The sequence below is a fragment of the Corella eumyota genome, chromosome 2 (genome assembly GCF_963082875.1).
Source record: "Corella eumyota chromosome 2, kaCorEumy4.1, whole genome shotgun sequence".
Taxonomy (NCBI): Eukaryota; Metazoa; Chordata; class Ascidiacea; order Phlebobranchia; family Corellidae; genus Corella; species Corella eumyota.
In genome coordinates, this window is record NC_137491.1 from 19,238,729 (window position 1) to 19,258,206 (window position 19,478).

Consider the following 19,478-nt stretch of genomic DNA (forward strand, 5'->3'; position numbering starts at 1 on the left):
AAAGTTTATATGCAATAACATTGGCCAAAAATATCACGTGACCTAATTAAACCCAGAATGAAAATTTGCTATAACTTTTGTTTTACTGAAAATTTGTGCGAAATGTTTTATCTTGAATATTAGTTAGGTCAATGCGCGTCTAATAAAATATAAAATTTTAGGTTTTGAGATTTCATCAATTTTTAATAAAAGTGTCATAACTTTTATGAATATTAATATTTTGAAAAATTATTTTGTAAACACGTTAATTGGACATGTGCGGTTCTAACAAAACATTTTTTTTTCGATTTAAAATTTTTTATTTTTTTTAAAAGTTTATATGCAATAGCATTGGCCAAAAATATCACGTGACCTAATTAAACCCAGAATGAAAATTTGCTGTAACTTTTGTTTTACTGAAACTTTTTGCGAAATGTTTTATCTTGAATGTTAGTTAGGTCAATGCGCGTCTAATAAAATATAAAATTTTAGGTTTTGAGATTTCATCAATTTTTAATAAAAGTTTCATAACTTTTATAAATATTAATATTTTCAAAAAATATTTTGTAAACACGTTAATTGGACCTGTGCGGTTCTAACAATACATTTATTTTTTGATTTAAAATTTTTTATTTTTTTTTAAAGTTTATATGCAATAGCATTGGCCAAAAATATCACGTGACCTAATTAAACCCAGAATAAAAATTTGCTGTAACTTTTGTTTTACTGAAAATTTTTGCGAAATGTTTTATCTTGAATGTTAGTTAGGTCAATGCGCGTCTAATAAAATATAAAATTTTAGGTTTTGAGATTTCATCAATTTTTAATAAAAGTTTCATAACTTTTATAAATATTAATATTTTCAAAAAATATTTTGTAAACACGTTAATTGGACCTGTGCGGTTCTAACAATACATTTATTTTTCGATTTAAAATTTTTTATTTTTTTTTAAAGTTTATATGCATCAGCATTGGCCAAAAATATCACGTGACCTAATTAAACCCAGAATGAAAATTTGCTGTAATTTTTGTTTTACTAAATTTTTTTTTGAAATTTTTTATCTTGAATGTTAGTTAGGTCAATGCGCGTCTAATAAAATATAAAATTTTAGGTTTTGAGATTTCATCAATTTTTAATAAAAGTGTCATAACTTTTATGAATATTAATATTTTCAAAAAATATTTTGTAAACACGTTAATTGGACATGTGCGGTTCTAACAAAACATTTATTTTTCGATTTAAAATTTTTTATTTTTTTTTAAAGTTTATATGCAATAGCATTGGCCAAATATATCACGTGACTTAATTAAACCCAGAATGAAAATTTGCTGTAACTTTTGTTTTACTGAAAATTTTTGCGAAGTGTTTTATCTTGAATGTTAGTTAGGTCAATGCGCGTCTAATAAAATACAAAATTTTAGGTTTTGAGATTTCATCAATTTTTAATAAAAGTGTCATAACTTTTATGAATATTAATATTTTCAAAAAATATTTTGTAAACACGTTAATTGGACATGTGCGGTTCTAACAAAACATTTATTTTTTGATTTAAAATTTTTAATTTTTTTTTAAAGTTTATATGCAATAGCATTGGCCAAAAATATCACGTGACCTAATTAAACCCAGAATAAAAATTTGCTGTAACTTTTGTTTTACTGAAAATTTTTGCGAAATGTTTTATCTTGAATGTTAGTTAGGTCAATGCGCGTCTAATAAAATATAAAATTTTAGGTTTTGAGATTTCATCAATTTTTAATAAAAGTTTCATAACTTTTATAAATATTAATATTTTCAAAAAATATTTTGTAAACACGTTAATTGGACCTGTGCGGTTCTAGCAATACATTTATTTTTCGATTTAAAATTTTTTATTTTTTTTTAAAGTTTATATGCATCAGCATTGGCCAAAAATATCACGTGACCTAATTAAACCCAGAATGAAAATTTGCTGTAATTTTTGTTTTACTAAATTTTTTTTTGAAATTTTTTATCTTGAATGTTAGTTAGGTCAATGCGCGTCTAATAAAATATAAAATTTTAGGTTTTGAGATTTCATCAATTTTTAATAAAAGTGTCATAACTTTTATGAATATTAATATTTTCAAAAAATATTTTGTAAACACGTTAATTGGACATGTGCGGTTCTAACAAAACATTTATTTTTCGATTTAAAATTTTTTATTTTTTTTTAAAGTTTATATGCAATAGCATTGGCCAAATATATCACGTGACTTAATTAAACCCAGAATGAAAATTTGCTGTAACTTTTGTTTTACTGAAAATTTTTGCGAAATGTTTTATCTTGAATGTTAGTTAGGTCAATGCGCGTCTAATAAAATACAAAATTTTAGGTTTTGAGATTTCATCAATTTTTAATAAAAGTTTCATAACTTTTATAAATATTAATATTTTCAAAAAATATTTTGTAAACACGTTAATTGGACCTGTGCGGTTCTAACAATACATTTATTTTTTGATTTAAAATTTTTTATTTTTTTTTAAAGTTTATATGCAATAGCATTGGCCAAAAATATCACGTGACCTAATTAAACCCAGAATAAAAATTTGCTGTAACTTTTGTTTTACTGAAAATTTTTGCGAAATGTTTTATCTTGAATGTTAGTTAGGTCAATGCGCGTCTAATAAAATATAAAATTTTAGGTTTTGAGATTTCATCAATTTTTAATAAAAGTTTCAAAACTTTTATAAATATTAATATTTTCAAAAAATATTTTGTAAACACGTTAATTGGACCTGTGCGGTTCTAACAATACATTTATTTTTCGATTTAAAATTTTTTATTTTTTTTTAAAGTTTATATGCATCAGCATTGGCCAAAAATATCACGTGACCTAATTAAACCCAGAATGAAAATTTGCTGTAATTTTTGTTTTACTAAATTTTTTTTTGAAATTTTTTATCTTGAATGTTAGTTAGGTCAATGCGCGTCTAATAAAATATAAAATTTTAGGTTTTGAGATTTCATCAATTTTTAATAAAAGTGTCATAACTTTTATGAATATTAATATTTTCAAAAAATATTTTGTAAACACGTTAATTGGACATGTGCGGTTCTAACAAAACATTTATTTTTCGATTTAAAATTTTTTATTTTTTTTTAAAGTTTATATGCAATAGCATTGGCCAAATATATCACGTGACTTAATTAAACCCAGAATGAAAATTTGCTGTAACTTTTGTTTTACTGAAAATATTTGCGAAATGTTTTATCTTGAATGTTAGTTAGGTCAATGCGCGTCTAATAAAATACAAAATTTTAGGTTTTGAGATTTCATCAATTTTTAATAAAAGTGTCATAACTTTTATGAATATTAATATTTTCAAAAAATATTTAGTAAACACGTTAATTGGACATGTGCGGTTCTAACAAAACATTTATTTTTTGATTTAAAATTTTTAATTTTTTTTAAAAGTTTATATGCAATAGCATGGGCCAAAAATATCACGTGACCTAATTAAACCCAGATTAAAATTTGCTGTAACTTTTGTTTTACTGAAAATTTTTGCGAAATGTTTTATCTTGAATGTTAGTTAGGTCAATGCGCGTCTAATAAAATATAAAATTTTAGGTTTTGCGATTTCATCAATTTTTAATAAAAGTGTCATAACTTTTATGAATATTAATACTTTTAAAAAATATTTTGTAAACACGTTAATTGGACATGTGCGGTTCTAACAAAACATTTATTTTTCGATTTAAATTTTTTTATTTTTTTTAAAAGTTTATATGCAATAGCATTAGCCAAAAATATCACGTGACCTAATTAAACCCAGAATGAAAATTTGCTGTAACTTTTGTTTTACTGAAAATTTTTCGAAATGTTTTATCTTGAATGTTAGTAAGGTCAATGCGCGTCTAATAAAATATAAAATTTTAGGTTTTGAGATTTCATTAATTTTTAATAAAAGTGTCATAACTTTTATGAATATTAATATTTTTTTAAAAATATTTTGTAAACACGGTAATTGGACCTGTGCAGCTTTAGCGAAACAATTATTTTTCGATTTAAAATTTTTTATTTTTTCGGAAAAATTCATATGCAATATCATTGGCCAAAAATATCACGTGACCTTGTTGAACCCAGAATAAAAATTAGTTCAAACTTTTGTATTACTAAAATTTTTTTGCAAAATGTTTTATCTTGAATGTTAGTTAGGCCAATGCGCGTCTAATAAAATATAAAATTTTAGGTTTTGAGATTTCATAAATTTTTAATAAAAGTGTTATAACTTTTATGAACATTAATATTTTTTTTTTAATTTTTGTAAACACGTTAATTGGACCTGTGCAGCTTTAGCGAAACAATTATTTTTCGATTTAAATTTTTTATTTTTTTCAAAAAATTTATATGCAATATCATTGGCCAAAAATATCACGTGGCCTTATTAAACCCAGAATAAAAATTAGTTCAAACTTTTGTATTACTGAAAATTTTTGCGAAATGTTTTATCTTGAATGTTAGTTAGGTCAATGCGCGTCTAATAAAATATAAAATTTTAGGTTTTGAGATTTCATCAATTTTTAATAAAAGTTTCATAACTTTTATAAATATTAATATTTTCAAAAAATATTTTGTAAACACGTTAATTGGACCTGTGCGGTTCTAGCAATACATTTATTTTTCGATTTAAAATTTTTTATTTTTTTTTAAAGTTTATATGCATCAGCATTGGCCAAAAATATCACGTGACCTAATTAAACCCAGAATGAAAATTTGCTGTAATTTTTGTTTTACTAAATTTTTTTTTGAAATTTTTTATCTTGAATGTTAGTTAGGTCAATGCGCGTCTAATAAAATATAAAATTTTAGGTTTTGAGATTTCATCAATTTTTAATAAAAGTGTCATAACTTTTATGAATATTAATATTTTCAAAAAATATTTTGTAAACACGTTAATTGGACATGTGCGGTTCTAACAAAACATTTATTTTTCGATTTAAAATTTTTTATTTTTTTTTAAAGTTTATATGCAATAGCATTGGCCAAATATATCACGTGACTTAATTAAACCCAGAATGAAAATTTGCTGTAACTTTTGTTTTACTGAAAATTTTTGCGAAATGTTTTATCTTGAATGTTAGTTAGGTCAATGCGCGTCTAATAAAATACAAAATTTTAGGTTTTGAGATTTCATCAATTTTTAATAAAAGTTTCATAACTTTTATAAATATTAATATTTTCAAAAAATATTTTGTAAACACGTTAATTGGACCTGTGCGGTTCTAACAATACATTTATTTTTTGATTTAAAATTTTTTATTTTTTTTTAAAGTTTATATGCAATAGCATTGGCCAAAAATATCACGTGACCTAATTAAACCCAGAATAAAAATTTGCTGTAACTTTTGTTTTACTGAAAATTTTTGCGAAATGTTTTATCTTGAATGTTAGTTAGGTCAATGCGCGTCTAATAAAATATAAAATTTTAGGTTTTGAGATTTCATCAATTTTTAATAAAAGTTTCAAAACTTTTATAAATATTAATATTTTCAAAAAATATTTTGTAAACACGTTAATTGGACCTGTGCGGTTCTAACAATACATTTATTTTTCGATTTAAAATTTTTTATTTTTTTTTAAAGTTTATATGCATCAGCATTGGCCAAAAATATCACGTGACCTAATTAAACCCAGAATGAAAATTTGCTGTAATTTTTGTTTTACTAAATTTTTTTTTGAAATTTTTTATCTTGAATGTTAGTTAGGTCAATGCGCGTCTAATAAAATATAAAATTTTAGGTTTTGAGATTTCATCAATTTTTAATAAAAGTGTCATAACTTTTATGAATATTAATATTTTCAAAAAATATTTTGTAAACACGTTAATTGGACATGTGCGGTTCTAACAAAACATTTATTTTTCGATTTAAAATTTTTTATTTTTTTTTAAAGTTTATATGCAATAGCATTGGCCAAATATATCACGTGACTTAATTAAACCCAGAATGAAAATTTGCTGTAACTCTTGTTTTACTGAAAATATTTGCGAAATGTTTTATCTTGAATGTTAGTTAGGTCAATGCGCGTCTAATAAAATACAAAATTTTAGGTTTTGAGATTTCATCAATTTTTAATAAAAGTGTCATAACTTTTATGAATATTAATATTTTCAAAAAATATTTAGTAAACACGTTAATTGGACATGTGCGGTTCTAACAAAACATTTATTTTTTGATTTAAAATTTTTAATTTTTTTTAAAAGTTTATATGCAATAGCATGGGCCAAAAATATCACGTGACCTAATTAAACCCAGATTAAAATTTGCTGTAACTTTTGTTTTACTGAAAATTTTTGCGAAATGTTTTATCTTGAATGTTAGTTAGGTCAATGCGCGTCTAATAAAATATAAAATTTTAGGTTTTGCGATTTCATCAATTTTTAATAAAAGTGTCATAACTTTTATGAATATTAATACTTTTAAAAAATATTTTGTAAACACGTTAATTGGACATGTGCGGTTCTAACAAAACATTTATTTTTCGATTTAAATTTTTTTATTTTTTTTAAAAGTTTATATGCAATAGCATTAGCCAAAAATATCACGTGACCTAATTAAACCCAGAATGAAAATTTGCTGTAACTTTTGTTTTACTGAAAATTTTTCGAAATGTTTTATCTTGAATGTTAGTAAGGTCAATGCGCGTCTAATAAAATACAAAATTTTAGGTTTTGAGATTTCATCAATTTTTAATAAAAGTGTCATAACTTTTATGAATATTAATATTTTCAAAAAATATTTAGTAAACACGTTAATTGGACATGTGCGGTTCTAACAAAACATTTATTTTTTGATTTAAAATTTTTAATTTTTTTTAAAAGTTTATATGCAATAGCATGGGCCAAAAATATCACGTGACCTAATTAAACCCAGATTAAAATTTGCTGTAACTTTTGTTTTACTGAAAATTTTTGCGAAATGTTTTATCTTGAATGTTAGTTAGGTCAATGCGCGTCTAATAAAATATAAAATTTTAGGTTTTGCGATTTCATCAATTTTTAATAAAAGTGTCATAACTTTTATGAATATTAATACTTTTAAAAAATATTTTGTAAACACGTTAATTGGACATGTGCGGTTCTAACAAAACATTTATTTTTCGATTTAAATTTTTTTATTTTTTTTAAAAGTTTATATGCAATAGCATTAGCCAAAAATATCACGTGACCTAATTAAACCCAGAATGAAAATTTGCTGTAACTTTTGTTTTACTGAAAATTTTTCGAAATGTTTTATCTTGAATGTTAGTAAGGTCAATGCGCGTCTAATAAAATATAAAATTTTAGGTTTTGAGATTTCATTAATTTTTAATAAAAGTGTCATAACTTTTATGAATATTAATATTTTTTTAAAAATATTTTGTAAACACGGTAATTGGACCTGTGCAGCTTTAGCGAAACAATTATTTTTCGATTTAAAATTTTTTATTTTTTCGGAAAAATTCATATGCAATATCATTGGCCAAAAATATCACGTGACCTTGTTGAACCCAGAATAAAAATTAGTTCAAACTTTTGTATTACTAAAATTTTTTTGCAAAATGTTTTATCTTGAATGTTAGTTAGGCCAATGCGCGTCTAATAAAATATAAAATTTTAGGTTTTGAGATTTCATAAATTTTTAATAAAAGTGTTATAACTTTTATGAACATTAATATTTTTTTTTTAATTTTTGTAAACACGTTAATTGGACCTGTGCAGCTTTAGCGAAACAATTATTTTTCGATTTAAATTTTTTATTTTTTTCAAAAAATTTATATGCAATATCATTGGCCAAAAATATCACGTGGCCTTATTAAACCCAGAATAAAAATTAGTTCAAACTTTTGTATTACTGAATTTTTTTGCAAAATGTTTTATCTTGAATGTTAGTTAGGCCAATGCGCGTCTAATAAATTATAAAATTTTAAGTTTTGAGATTTCAAAAATTTTTAATAAAAGTGTCATAACTTTTATAAATATTAATATTTATAAAAAATATATCGTAAAAAATAAATTATATTTGTTCGGTTTTAACAGAACAATTATTATTCGATATTTTTTTTATTCGGAATGAGTTCGGATTTTGAAATCTGATATTTTGATCCATAATGAATTACATTTTTTTTAGTTAGGGGGTGGGGGCTCCGGCCATACACATTTTTGTGGGTAGTTGAATCAAAACACTTGTACTCGAAAAAAAAAAAATTGTAGGTTGTAACGACATTAATAAGAATTGAACTTGGGAGTGAAGATTAGTACCCAAGCGCCATAACCACTACACCACATTGTCAATCGATAATCAAATACAATTCGGCATATATATAAGCTTAAAATAAAAAATTAAAAAAAAAAATAAAATAAAAATTGTATTTTAAAAAACATTTAAAAGATTAATCAATAAATATTTATATTATAGCATTTCTTTTTTTATCTTTTGATGTTGAATATATTCTTGAAAACGTCTTTGATATATTCTGTAAAAGTACGACACTAGTTTTGAAAATTCGTACAATCTTAATAATTTAGTTATAACTTTTTTAAATATTATTTTATTTGTAAATATTAATGTAATGTTTTATTCTGACTAGTGCCGTTCTATTGATATTAATAAAATTTGATTTAAAATTTTCAAAATTTTTTTGACAAAAATTATATGGTACCATAATGAGGTCAAGTGGGGTCGTAATACGCACTATGAAAAAATGCTCCTATTTTGTTCATTAGACAAATGCGATAAAATGTTTTTTTTTATGTTAGTATGGTCCCGGCACATAAAATTGGTATTAAAATGCGTTATTGTGGCTAGTGCGGTTTTATTGTTATTGATACTTGATTTAAAATTTTCAACATTTTTATATTGGTTTTTGTTGGAAATTATATGGTACCATAATGAAGTTCAATGAGGTCGTAATACAATTTTAGTAATTTTTAAGTTGTTGTTTTGCATCAACTTTCAAAGAAATATGCTGTTTACTCGCAAACATTTAAACCAATTTTGAAATATTTTTTACTTTTGAATATTTTTACATTTTTCTTATCTAATATAGTTAAAAATATTTACCAAGTTATGTTATTATTCCATTATATCCAGCAATATTCTTAATAATTCATTATAACACTTTTACGTAGATTTTGTAATAAAGTCAATTTGATGGTAATGTTTATGACGTCACATCATGTCAATAAAATCTTCAAAAAATAAATCCAATATGTATTCTTATACTTTCCAGCGTTTATTTTTGTAAATTGATAATCATGAAGCCTATGTTCTTACTAGGCTACAAGGTGTTGAATAAATATAATTACTTCAAAATTTAGTTGCATAGTTAGTTCACTAATTTCCTAAACAAATATTTATAATACAAATAATCATAAGTATTTACATAGACAAACTTTTATTTACCATTTCCTAAACACTTACTAACTAAATACTATACTCCTAAACTAAACCTCGTTACTGTAGAACTTTGTCTTACAAATAATAACGCTTTTTGTTATCAAGCATTTTTTCCTTTTTCTTAGTTGTTACGGTTTGTGATTTTATAAATTTTATAGACACCTAATAATAAAATACCGAAAAAAAAAAGTTTAAGAATTCCAAATACTACTAATTAAACGACGAGGATGGGATTCGAACCCACGCGTGCAGGGCACAATGGATTAGCAGTCCATCGCCTTAACCACTCGGCCACCTCGTCATATCAATCACTAAGTATTTTGTGGGTCTAGTTATTAATTCTAACACTCTTTTTAATTGTATATAATTGAACATTAGGTGCTTACACTTTATATATTATTCTTTTATTGCACAATTTAAACAAAATATTAATAAAGATATACTAATTGGAATGTAATGCTACAGTATAACACACATACATGATAAAATCATATTATGAGCTGTATATAATACAAATAATAAAACACACAAAAATAGAATAGCATTTATTAAAACACCGATTTTTAGATTGACTAACAAAGCAAATATAATTACACAATATATATTAAAAAACTGAATATATTTATATTATTATGTAAAAGTGTTTTATTACTTAAAATTTCCGTATAGGTCGAACGACTGAATATATTCAGCAAGAACCTTGTAGCAAAACTCATAATTTACTTCACTCCCAACCATGTTCTCTCGTGCATCTCTTAGATCCTTAATTGCTCGAAATACATCGAGCTTGTTCTCGTTTCTAAGCCGCTCCAACAGGTTTGAAATCCCGCAGATTGTCCCACATTTGTTCGATCCATCACTAAACAAGGGGCAGATTTTTTTTAAATATTTTATTTTCTGATGTATAATTCTAACAATCATATTGTAACGAATCCGTCATCTTGTTGTTTACGCCAAAGTCTAATCTATTCTTCAGATTACGTGTTTACACCTATTGCCGATCTGTTACCCTTATCTTTATCACATGTTCTTAATCACGTGATGTATTCGTTTAACTGTCTCGGATGTATTTGTATTAGGTATTCGTGTTACGAGTTTGTAAACGATTGCATGTGTATTATTATTCTGATATACTATAAATTGTAATATGGCTTTCCATACGAAAAACAATCAGACTCGATCGTTACAATATCAATACAATATAAAAATATTACAAACAAAGTTTTATATAGAATAGAAAACCAACTGAATCTCACATGCATAAAATATATACAAAATTGTGTTGTTGTAAAACCTTTTAATAAATCTATAAATTGTCAAAATTACCTGCAATGAATCAATGCAATAGTTTTCTTTCCATTTACTTGGACAGTGTTACTTGAACATGCTTCTATCTTGGATAAAACATCAATTATTACGAAAGGATCCGGTAATGCATTTTCGTCCCAATCTCTGACAACATATTGCCTAACTTTAGTTGTTTCCTGAAAAGTTTGTTTAAGAAAATAATTATAGTTAAAACAAAAAAAGTACAATTCGAAAAGCGAGGTGATACCTAATTGAAAATATATAGATATCACCAAAAAATGAATTTAATAATTTTAAAACGACGGACCTGGTTTTTAAAATAATAAATAGCTGAACGTATTGGTTCAAATAGTTTCACTAACAATTTTTTTAAATTTGTTTAGGTGCAATGTATATCTAAACCATCTTAAGAGTGATATTCTAGGTTATTTATTTTAGTCATTGTTACAATAAGATTAATTTATTTTAAATTATTATCTCCGGAGATATTTAGAAATTTTTGTTAAATAAATTCTAAATGGGAACACGTTTTTACCGATGAAGCTTCAAAAAATACTTCTAGTATCCTCTCCAAGTACCCGTTGTGTTTAAATTCCCCCAAAGAATTTACAGTTACTTTATTGAACGAAACAAGTATAGACGAATCAGTCCAATACTTAGTGCAAGTAGAATCACTCTAAATTTATTAACATAATATCGTTTAAGCTTGCAATTTAAATTTTTGTAACAATATTGTTGCTAAAGTATTAACAACAAAATTACTGTATTTAATATGGTATGGGCAAAAATATTAATACCTAAGTGCAATTAACAAGGTTATAAAATTTAAAAGCTTTCAATTTGAAAATATATAAAAAATATTCACCCCAGCTAACATAATAATGCAATTTATTCTATTATCAATAATACATCTCCAAAATAAATCAACTTTATCTGGTAAAGGATCCTCTGCCACAATAAAATAATTTCCATTGTGGTAAGTCTAAAAAAATTAAAAAAAATTATAAACATAGTCCACAGACTTGTAAAGAAAATTTAAGTATCATTTATAAAATTAATTTTGCTCTATTCCAGGATTTTTAAGCATCTGTTTTTTCAAAAATTACATATGCGAATTTCATTAGTTTTAACCTAACTTTTTAAGTAAATAAATTAGAAAAAAACTACCTACCTTAACCAACGAGGCATTAATGTAGGGCACATCACTATCTCCGTCTTTAAAGTTGATAAATGGAATGTTGTGGTCATCTAAAATATTAAAGCAAAATTAAACCAGCAGATAGTGTTGATGAGATTTTCAGTGTGTTAAAATTAACTTCTTTTATGTTATTTTACAATTTATAAAACAAAGCAAACAAGTTTCATAGGTAACAGTTAAACCTAAATACAGCTAAGTTTTACAGTAAAAATAATATGTATAGCTTACATGACTTCACTGATGAGTTCTTATAAGCATTCAAGTTATCAGGTGTACAGGCTGATTTTGTTTCACAATAATATGGTTCAATCAAAGACAGGTTTTTGTACTGATCTTCTAATGGTGAAGTGTTGGTTTCCTTATTTACTCTGTTGAGCAAATAAATGAAGTTTTTAAAAAAGTTGCGCTAATTTTTTAAACCTTTAGGGAAAGTGTCAAATGCAACTCACTAAAATGTTTAAAAATACTCTCATAATGCAGTTTATATAAGAGAAATATATCAACAAAGACTTTTTAAAAACAATTTGACTAACATTTTAATTGAATTAAAATACTCCGATATCTTGCCGGCACTAACTTCTGTATCTCCAAAATGATATATTTCAGCCAACATTTTGTGTAACAAAGCATATTGGGCCTAAATAATTAAAAGTTTTAAAAATTAACCAAGCAAAAGTACAATGTTTTTAATGGTTTAACAAATTTTAAAAACATTAAACATTCCCTACGATTATGATAAACCTAATTAAAGTTTTATATCATTTTGCTTAAATAAATTAAACGCTTTACAATATTACTTACAACTGATTGCACCATATCAGTTCTGTTCAACCTCATATCATGAACACATTTGAACACATTAACACTTTTAGTACTTTCCAGTTGTTCTTTAAATATGTCAAGAGCAATAAATGTTCCAGTTCTACCTACCCCAGCACTGTAGAAATAGTAAATATATAATGGTAAAAAAAAACAGAAACTTTAATTAGAAATCATAGATTGTTGAATTATATTTTTTTTAAAATTTTATTAATTAGTTTACCTGCAATGTACAACAATTGGGCCAGTTGAGTTTATATTTATGACAGCATTATGAAGGCTAAGTAATGGAGATGTGGTGTCAGGAATTCCATGGTCTGGCCAAGCTATATATTGGAAATGCTCCACTTGTATGCTTACCTGTTTAAATAAGAGTTTATTGGTTTTACCGTGCAAAACTTATTTTGTCCCATGAAATTTCATGCACTTTGTTTAATTGAATGGGAATCAAAAAAAAAATTAAATGGAAAAAATAAGCTTGATATAGCAATATGGCAAAAAGAAAAAAAGGTTTTTCTTAATTGCAAACAATTGTTCACAAGTAAACAACTTAGGCACCAATATTTTATTTTAAAAATGTTTTTTTACAGAGACACAAAATTTCTGTTTTACCCTTGCTTTTATTACAGTAACCAGTAAAGTTCTGTGTGTATATTCTCCAACATTAACCTCCTTTAGTGTTTTAACATTGACATTTCCATGAACAACTTCATTGCCCAAGTTAGGCCAATATTGGGCACATTTATCCTGAAAAATTTATAAAATTTGATACTATATAAATTTTGTTTAATGATTTTGAAAAAAAATTTCTGTTAGAAGTAACAATTGTTAGACTATTCAAAAATTTTCAAATAAATGTATAACAGAAAAACATGTTATATTCATTATGTAAATAAACATAATAATCATGGCCTTCCCACCTAATTTAAATAAAAATAGCCTAAACATTGACTATAAGCAACAATATATTGTTAAAAAACAACACCATGAACACAATTTAAAAGCCCACTTGTATATTTTTTGTTATTATTTAATTAATTTTAACATTAAAGAAAAACCCACATAAACATTTGTTATTAAGTTAAATTTAGCCCATAATTAACACTTCTGAAATCAAACAAAATCTTTATTAACTAAAATAATTCAAAATAATTTACTTTGCCATTTTCTGTGACTAGTGTAAGCATAACAATGATGTTGCTGTTATTTTCAAGCACCATTCTCCAAAAATCATGGATAGTTGAAGCCTTTGGACCTTGGGCAGCAATAAACCTTTTTTCTTTGTCAAATCCCTAAATACCAAACAGTAAAAGTACTAGTTTTTAGGCAAGTTTAAGAATATTTTAAGTAATAATCAAGTTAAAACATTATACTTGAAATATTTACCCTAACAATTCTGTTTATTTTATGTAAATTTTCTTTAGCAATATTTAAACAAGAGTAATTTGTTAATATTTAGATTAAAAACTATTAAACATGATTATATGTAAATTTAAATCATTCCAACATTAATATATGATGCATTGATGTAGTCTGAATTTGGTTGACCAGGCAACATTTTAAGAACAACTCTTGAGTGGTCACCTAATAAAAAACAATTATATTACATACACATCACAACAGTTATACTATAAAAACAGTAAGTCAGACACAACACATCACAACAGCTATTCTATAAAAACAGTAAGTCAGCATATAAAATGATATAAGTAACCTTATCACAATATTTTGATACTTGTCATATCAAGGATTAAAAAATTTATATTTGAGCAGATTTACTTGGTAAAATGTTCTTGTATCTGTTCTTAGTTTTGTTTTCATTTAACGTTGCCACTGTTGACAATATTGAAGACTTTGATACTACTTGTGGTAAGTGTGTCTATTAGAAATATTTAGAAATATTTTTAAAGATTACAGGTGCCAAGATTTTAATTATAATTATGCCTAAAGATGGTCGGTTAGTTAAACTTCATGCATTATTGAAAATATGCAGTTCCATCTATGACAACTATTCAGAAAAGTTATTAAAAAATGCCATTTTTAACAAGGTAAACATTTTGTAAAATTTATGAAAATGCAGTGAACCTTTTACCTTAAATTCATTGAAAAATTCCTTATCATTTTCCTTGTGCTTTGAGTTGTAAACGTTTAACAAATTTTTAGCAAGAATAATAAAACTGTTCATTGATTCCAGTACGCCTGTAAAATAGTTATATATTTTTTAGTTTGTACTTAAACAATAAAAAATTGTGCATTTAGAAATATTTTAGATCAGGCGACCCCAAAGTTAGTCATAAAAATCTTTAAAAGAATTTTAAAAACTATTTAAAAAAATTAAAAATATTAAAAAATATAAATATTTACTAAAACTACACAAATTTGAAGTTTTTTTAAACCATTAAATATTTTAAAATACTTTACAACTAGTGGTAAAACAAATAAAAAAGTGTTTCATCAAATTAAAAAAAAATGTAAGATAACTAAAAAATTAAAATTATTATTCACCTGATACAGAGGCATTATTCCTATCTGGAAATACATTTGAAGGTTGGGATAATGGAGTTGCATCTGACTTTAAATTTTGTTTAAAAATTTGGTTTCTAAAATTAAACAAAAAGAAAAATTACAGGGCTTACTATTAATGTAATAGTAATGAATATATTCATAAGTTATATTATAAATTTTACACATAAATTTTAGTATATTATACTACCTTTTGTATACCAGTATTATAAGTATTATAACAAAAATCAGCAGTGCTGGTACAATGAATACAAAAATGTTAGTTTCCTTATCTATACAATAAATGAATATTTTTTAATTTTACTAAATACCACAACAAATTTTTATTATAGCCTAAGCTATAATCAAATTAAAGCTGAGTTACAAATTAATATTTTTAGTGTTATTTGTACCTGGTATAACATCTGGATATAGAAAAGGTTCCGATGTATTACTTGCAACATATTTAATATTATTTTGATTTAGTGGTGTAGAGGTAATCACATAATATTGATATCTTAAACCAGGGGTTAATGGTAAGTTTTGGCCTTCAACAATATTGTTGTTAAATGAATGACTATTTTCGGTTAAACTTGAACAATCTGCAATGACATCACCAGTGACATTACAGCAAGTTTTACTGTTGTCTCCAAGGTTTAGTTTAAAGTTGTTTTTTGGGGAACTATAAAATAGAAAAACACATCGTTTTACTGTTGTCTCCAAGGTTTAGTTTGAAATTGTTTTTTGGAGAACTATAAAATAGAAAAACACATACAAAGTTCTAAAAACTTATTTAAATAGGGAAATTTTATTGCCATACTACTTATATTCTATTGCAAAACTAAATAACCATTTAATTACAACAAAAAAGCTGATAACCTATTTACATGAATATATTACCCATATATAGCCATTGCAACATAGACACCAGTAGCTGTTTTTATTTTGCTTGGATCATTTTGTATTTCAGCAATATTATCTATTACTTCTTGAATAACAACAAAGTAGCAGCTTAAAAAAATAAAAACATTTTAACATATAAAAAGATATTTTTAATTTATTCTGTAATGTTTTGTAAAAGTTATGTACCTAAATTCTGAATTGTTATTATAATGACTAATTTAATATATCCTGCACAAAAAATTGAAAGTTTTAAAGGAAGGTATAAAACCTTATTATTCCATTTCTTTCAGACACTTTTTGTAAAGTTAAGGTAACTTGGTTGTTAAGAAGCACTGGTTGGGTAATTAACAATTCATTCATCTGTGGTGCTACATAATGCAGGTAATGGGTTATAACTTACTTTAATTTAGTAATTTCAACGTCTCTACAAATATGCTAGTTATACGCCTACTAAACTGCACAATAGTGCTATATTGTAAATGAAAAGTTTTGGATATTTTAAACAAATTTAAAATACAACAAGAAAACTACACCTTTTTAAACCTGACTAAAGTTATTTAAATATTTATTTATAGCTGAATATATTCTGAGTATATTTTATTTTTTAATTTCTTTAGTTATTTTTACCTTGTTGTTCAGTTATACACTTTCCACTTACAGCACCTGACCAAGCAATGGGAATTATATCTTGACAAGAACTACTGGGAACTGCACCAACTTGAAACCCATAATCAGTATTGGGTTTTAAGTTTGTCAAAGTAAAATTTGTTTGGCTGAGTTGAGCAGCTTTGGTCTTTGTTTGAGTTGGAAAAATAACAGATTCTCTGTTTATGTAAATTTGCTCGGTAAATCTTATCTAAATATAAACACATTGTTAGGAATAGTTAATTATAAAAAAAAATATAAAAAGTATATAACATAACCAAAAAAAAAATTAAACCACAAGAAAAAACAACATTATAGTATATACTTGTTAAATACATAATTAGGAAATAAAATTATACCAAATAGTTTTCTGTCCTGCCAAAAAAAACAACTGGAGGTCTCCAGGTAAGAATACAAATACTATCTTTAGTTTTATATTCCAAACTGACAATACTAGGAGGAGATACAAACAACTGTGGTGTTGTATATTGTGTAAACTGGTTAGATGTAGTAGTTTGACATCCAATGAATAATGGGATAACCTAATAATGGCATTATTATTTTTTACAAAAAAAAATAAAAAAAATAACTTTATTTTGGTAAAAAATAAATATTAAAATGTTTTACCTGTATGTAGTAGGTTGTATTTCGCTGAAGATTATAAGCTGTATAATGATTTAGTCCAGAGTGTATTAAAGTGCTAACGTTGGTTGCTCTAAAATATATATACTAGTTTTAAAAAATGCTTTGATTTATAATATAACAACAATATATTTACAAAATAAAGATTATTCAGTCATTTTGCAAAAATTCTTATGCTTATTGAATTGTTTTTACTTAATGGATCAAAATAAATCAAAAACATTTTTTACGAAATAAAGTTAAACTATCTATATTGTGTAAGTTCACAAAAAATGCTACACTAGTTATATTTATAGTTACAACCTTAATAGATCAAAGTAAATAAGTTTGTGTTGCAAGGAAAAAGCTCCTGGTAAAATTGACCACGAAATATTCATGATTGTGACATCGCAAATACCACTTTTTACTTTAATAACAGGTTGAACAATGTCTTCAACTTTTTTTTAAAACAAAGTTAGTTTATTTTTGAAATACAACACAAAAGTTTAACAACCTAATATTCTTATGCTATTAAATTTAATACAAATGTCTGGTTAAATATGATTACTTAAAAAAAAAACTTTAATTTTTAGATATAATACATTTTTTACCTTCACACAAGGTTGAAGCATTAAAAGCAGCATAAGCCCAAAAATGTTGACCCTGAACACGAATACAACCATCGGGATGTATATCATGTATACTGAATGAACCATACCAATTTGTAAAATAATTTGATGTAAGTGATGATATCCAATAAGTGAAGTGTCCTGCTCAATCAATTGTTATGTTACAAAGAGATACTTTATAGTGTTAATATAATTTAAACCTTACAAATTTTATTCTGAAAAACTCACCTACAATAGGTTGCAATAAATTTAAAGCCCTTTGACTTGGGATAACTGCCAATTTGCAACCTTGTTGTTTGCAATAGTTAACAGCATTTTCACAACTTCTAATTTGTTTGTCATAAACTAAATTTTTTTGATCTGAATGCATATAAAATGGATTGTAAAACTAACTAAAATTAACCAAAAAAAATTAATCATAATCTTTCAATTTTTAAATAATTAGTTTGCCAAGCTCCCAAATATTTATTAAATACCAATATTAGTAACAAAAGTATGGCTGGCAACAGTGACAAAATTTGTAGCAAAACATCTGAATCTCATCAAGGCAACTTGTTTACAAGATGTTCCATAAACAGTCAGAGTACTTTTAACTTGGTTTGAAGACAAATTTGTAGTTTTAATCTATATTTAAATGTATCATAAATAGTTATTACCTGTTATTAAAAAGTACAGATATTAAACAATTTTTAAATGGTACTGAAGTATAAAAACATATTTTATAGGTATATAAGAACTGTTAAGACAACACTACATACCTGAAATTGACTATTGTTATAAACAGTGCTGTTGTTATAGAATTTCCATTTAATTGAAGGCAAAGGATCACCATTAAAAGTGCAAGTAAATTTTACATTGTTATTTGCTGGATTAACCAAATAATTTGTTGGTTGTACAAGTTCAGGTGCACCTAAAAATAATTTACTGGTATTTAGAGAAAAACAATTAAAAATTAGATTATACCTTACATCAAAGATTCATATTTGTACACTATTTAATAATAACAAAGATGTAATAGGAAGAGCATAAAAAAGTAAACACATAAACATATTACAGCCATACTTACTTGTAGACAATACACTATTTATCAAAAATCGATTTAAATACACAATAATATTGAATATAGTAAGTTTATTTCCCATTATTTATCTTATTTCAAATTTTTGTTAAATTAAACAACACACTCATTATTTTAAAACTGCATAAACTTCACCAAGCTACATTTAAAAATGTTTAATTTTAGTTCTTACAATGTAGCTTATAATAACTACAAATTATAATGTAAAAATATATAACTTATATATATACTTATAAACAGTTTAAAATCAACACAAAAGATCAAGGAAGGAAACTAAAAATGTGTGGGTAGGTTTGATATACCAACAAATTGCCTTAATACTTATTTATATCGATATTTAAAAAAATAAATCACTATGTGTTATGTTTGCAAGTTGAAAAAACTATTTAAATATA

General features: G+C 24.8%; 1 protein-coding gene and 1 non-coding gene across 2 annotated transcripts; both read right to left on the minus strand.

Annotated features, from left to right (window-relative positions):
* Positions 1 to 9,599: 9,599 nt before the first annotated feature.
* On the minus strand, positions 9,600 to 9,681 carry Trnas-gcu (transfer RNA serine (anticodon GCU)). Its single transcript has one exon. It is a non-coding gene; the product is annotated as a tRNA-Ser (tRNA).
* A 164-nt stretch (positions 9,682 to 9,845) lies between these two features.
* On the minus strand, positions 9,846 to 19,206 carry LOC145742946 (receptor-type tyrosine-protein phosphatase S-like). The gene is made up of 28 exons (XM_082560791.1): positions 19,072 to 19,206; positions 18,764 to 18,915; positions 18,482 to 18,629; positions 18,234 to 18,365; positions 17,988 to 18,146; positions 17,701 to 17,833; positions 17,383 to 17,470; positions 17,115 to 17,297; positions 16,738 to 16,966; positions 16,379 to 16,478; positions 16,108 to 16,218; positions 15,621 to 15,889; positions 15,419 to 15,500; positions 15,211 to 15,305; positions 14,798 to 14,904; positions 14,485 to 14,584; positions 14,213 to 14,289; positions 13,863 to 13,997; positions 13,318 to 13,452; positions 12,929 to 13,065; positions 12,688 to 12,823; positions 12,420 to 12,523; positions 12,115 to 12,254; positions 11,860 to 11,936; positions 11,554 to 11,670; positions 11,224 to 11,364; positions 10,707 to 10,864; positions 9,846 to 10,239 (listed from the first exon to the last, which is right to left on the minus strand). The coding sequence occupies exons 1-28, from the start codon at positions 19,145 to 19,147 to the stop codon at positions 10,029 to 10,031; spliced, it is 3,732 nt and encodes a 1,243-aa protein (XP_082416917.1). The 5' UTR covers positions 19,148 to 19,206; the 3' UTR covers positions 9,846 to 10,028.
* Between the last annotated feature and the right edge of the window lie 272 nt (positions 19,207 to 19,478).

Bases quoted from the DNA above. Each gene is read 5' to 3' on its own strand.
- LOC145742946 (XM_082560791.1), bottom strand. From the start codon at position 19,147: ATGGGAAATAAACTTACTATATTCAATATTATTGTGTATTTAAATCGA. The intron at 13,066-13,317 runs GTAAAACAGAAA...TTATTTAAACAG, and splicing joins TTACTGTAATAAAAGCAAGG to GTAAGCATACAAGTGGAGCA. The intron at 12,255-12,419 runs GTTAGTCAAATT...TTTGCTCAACAG, and splicing joins TATTTTAATTCAATTAAAAT to AGTAAATAAGGAAACCAACA.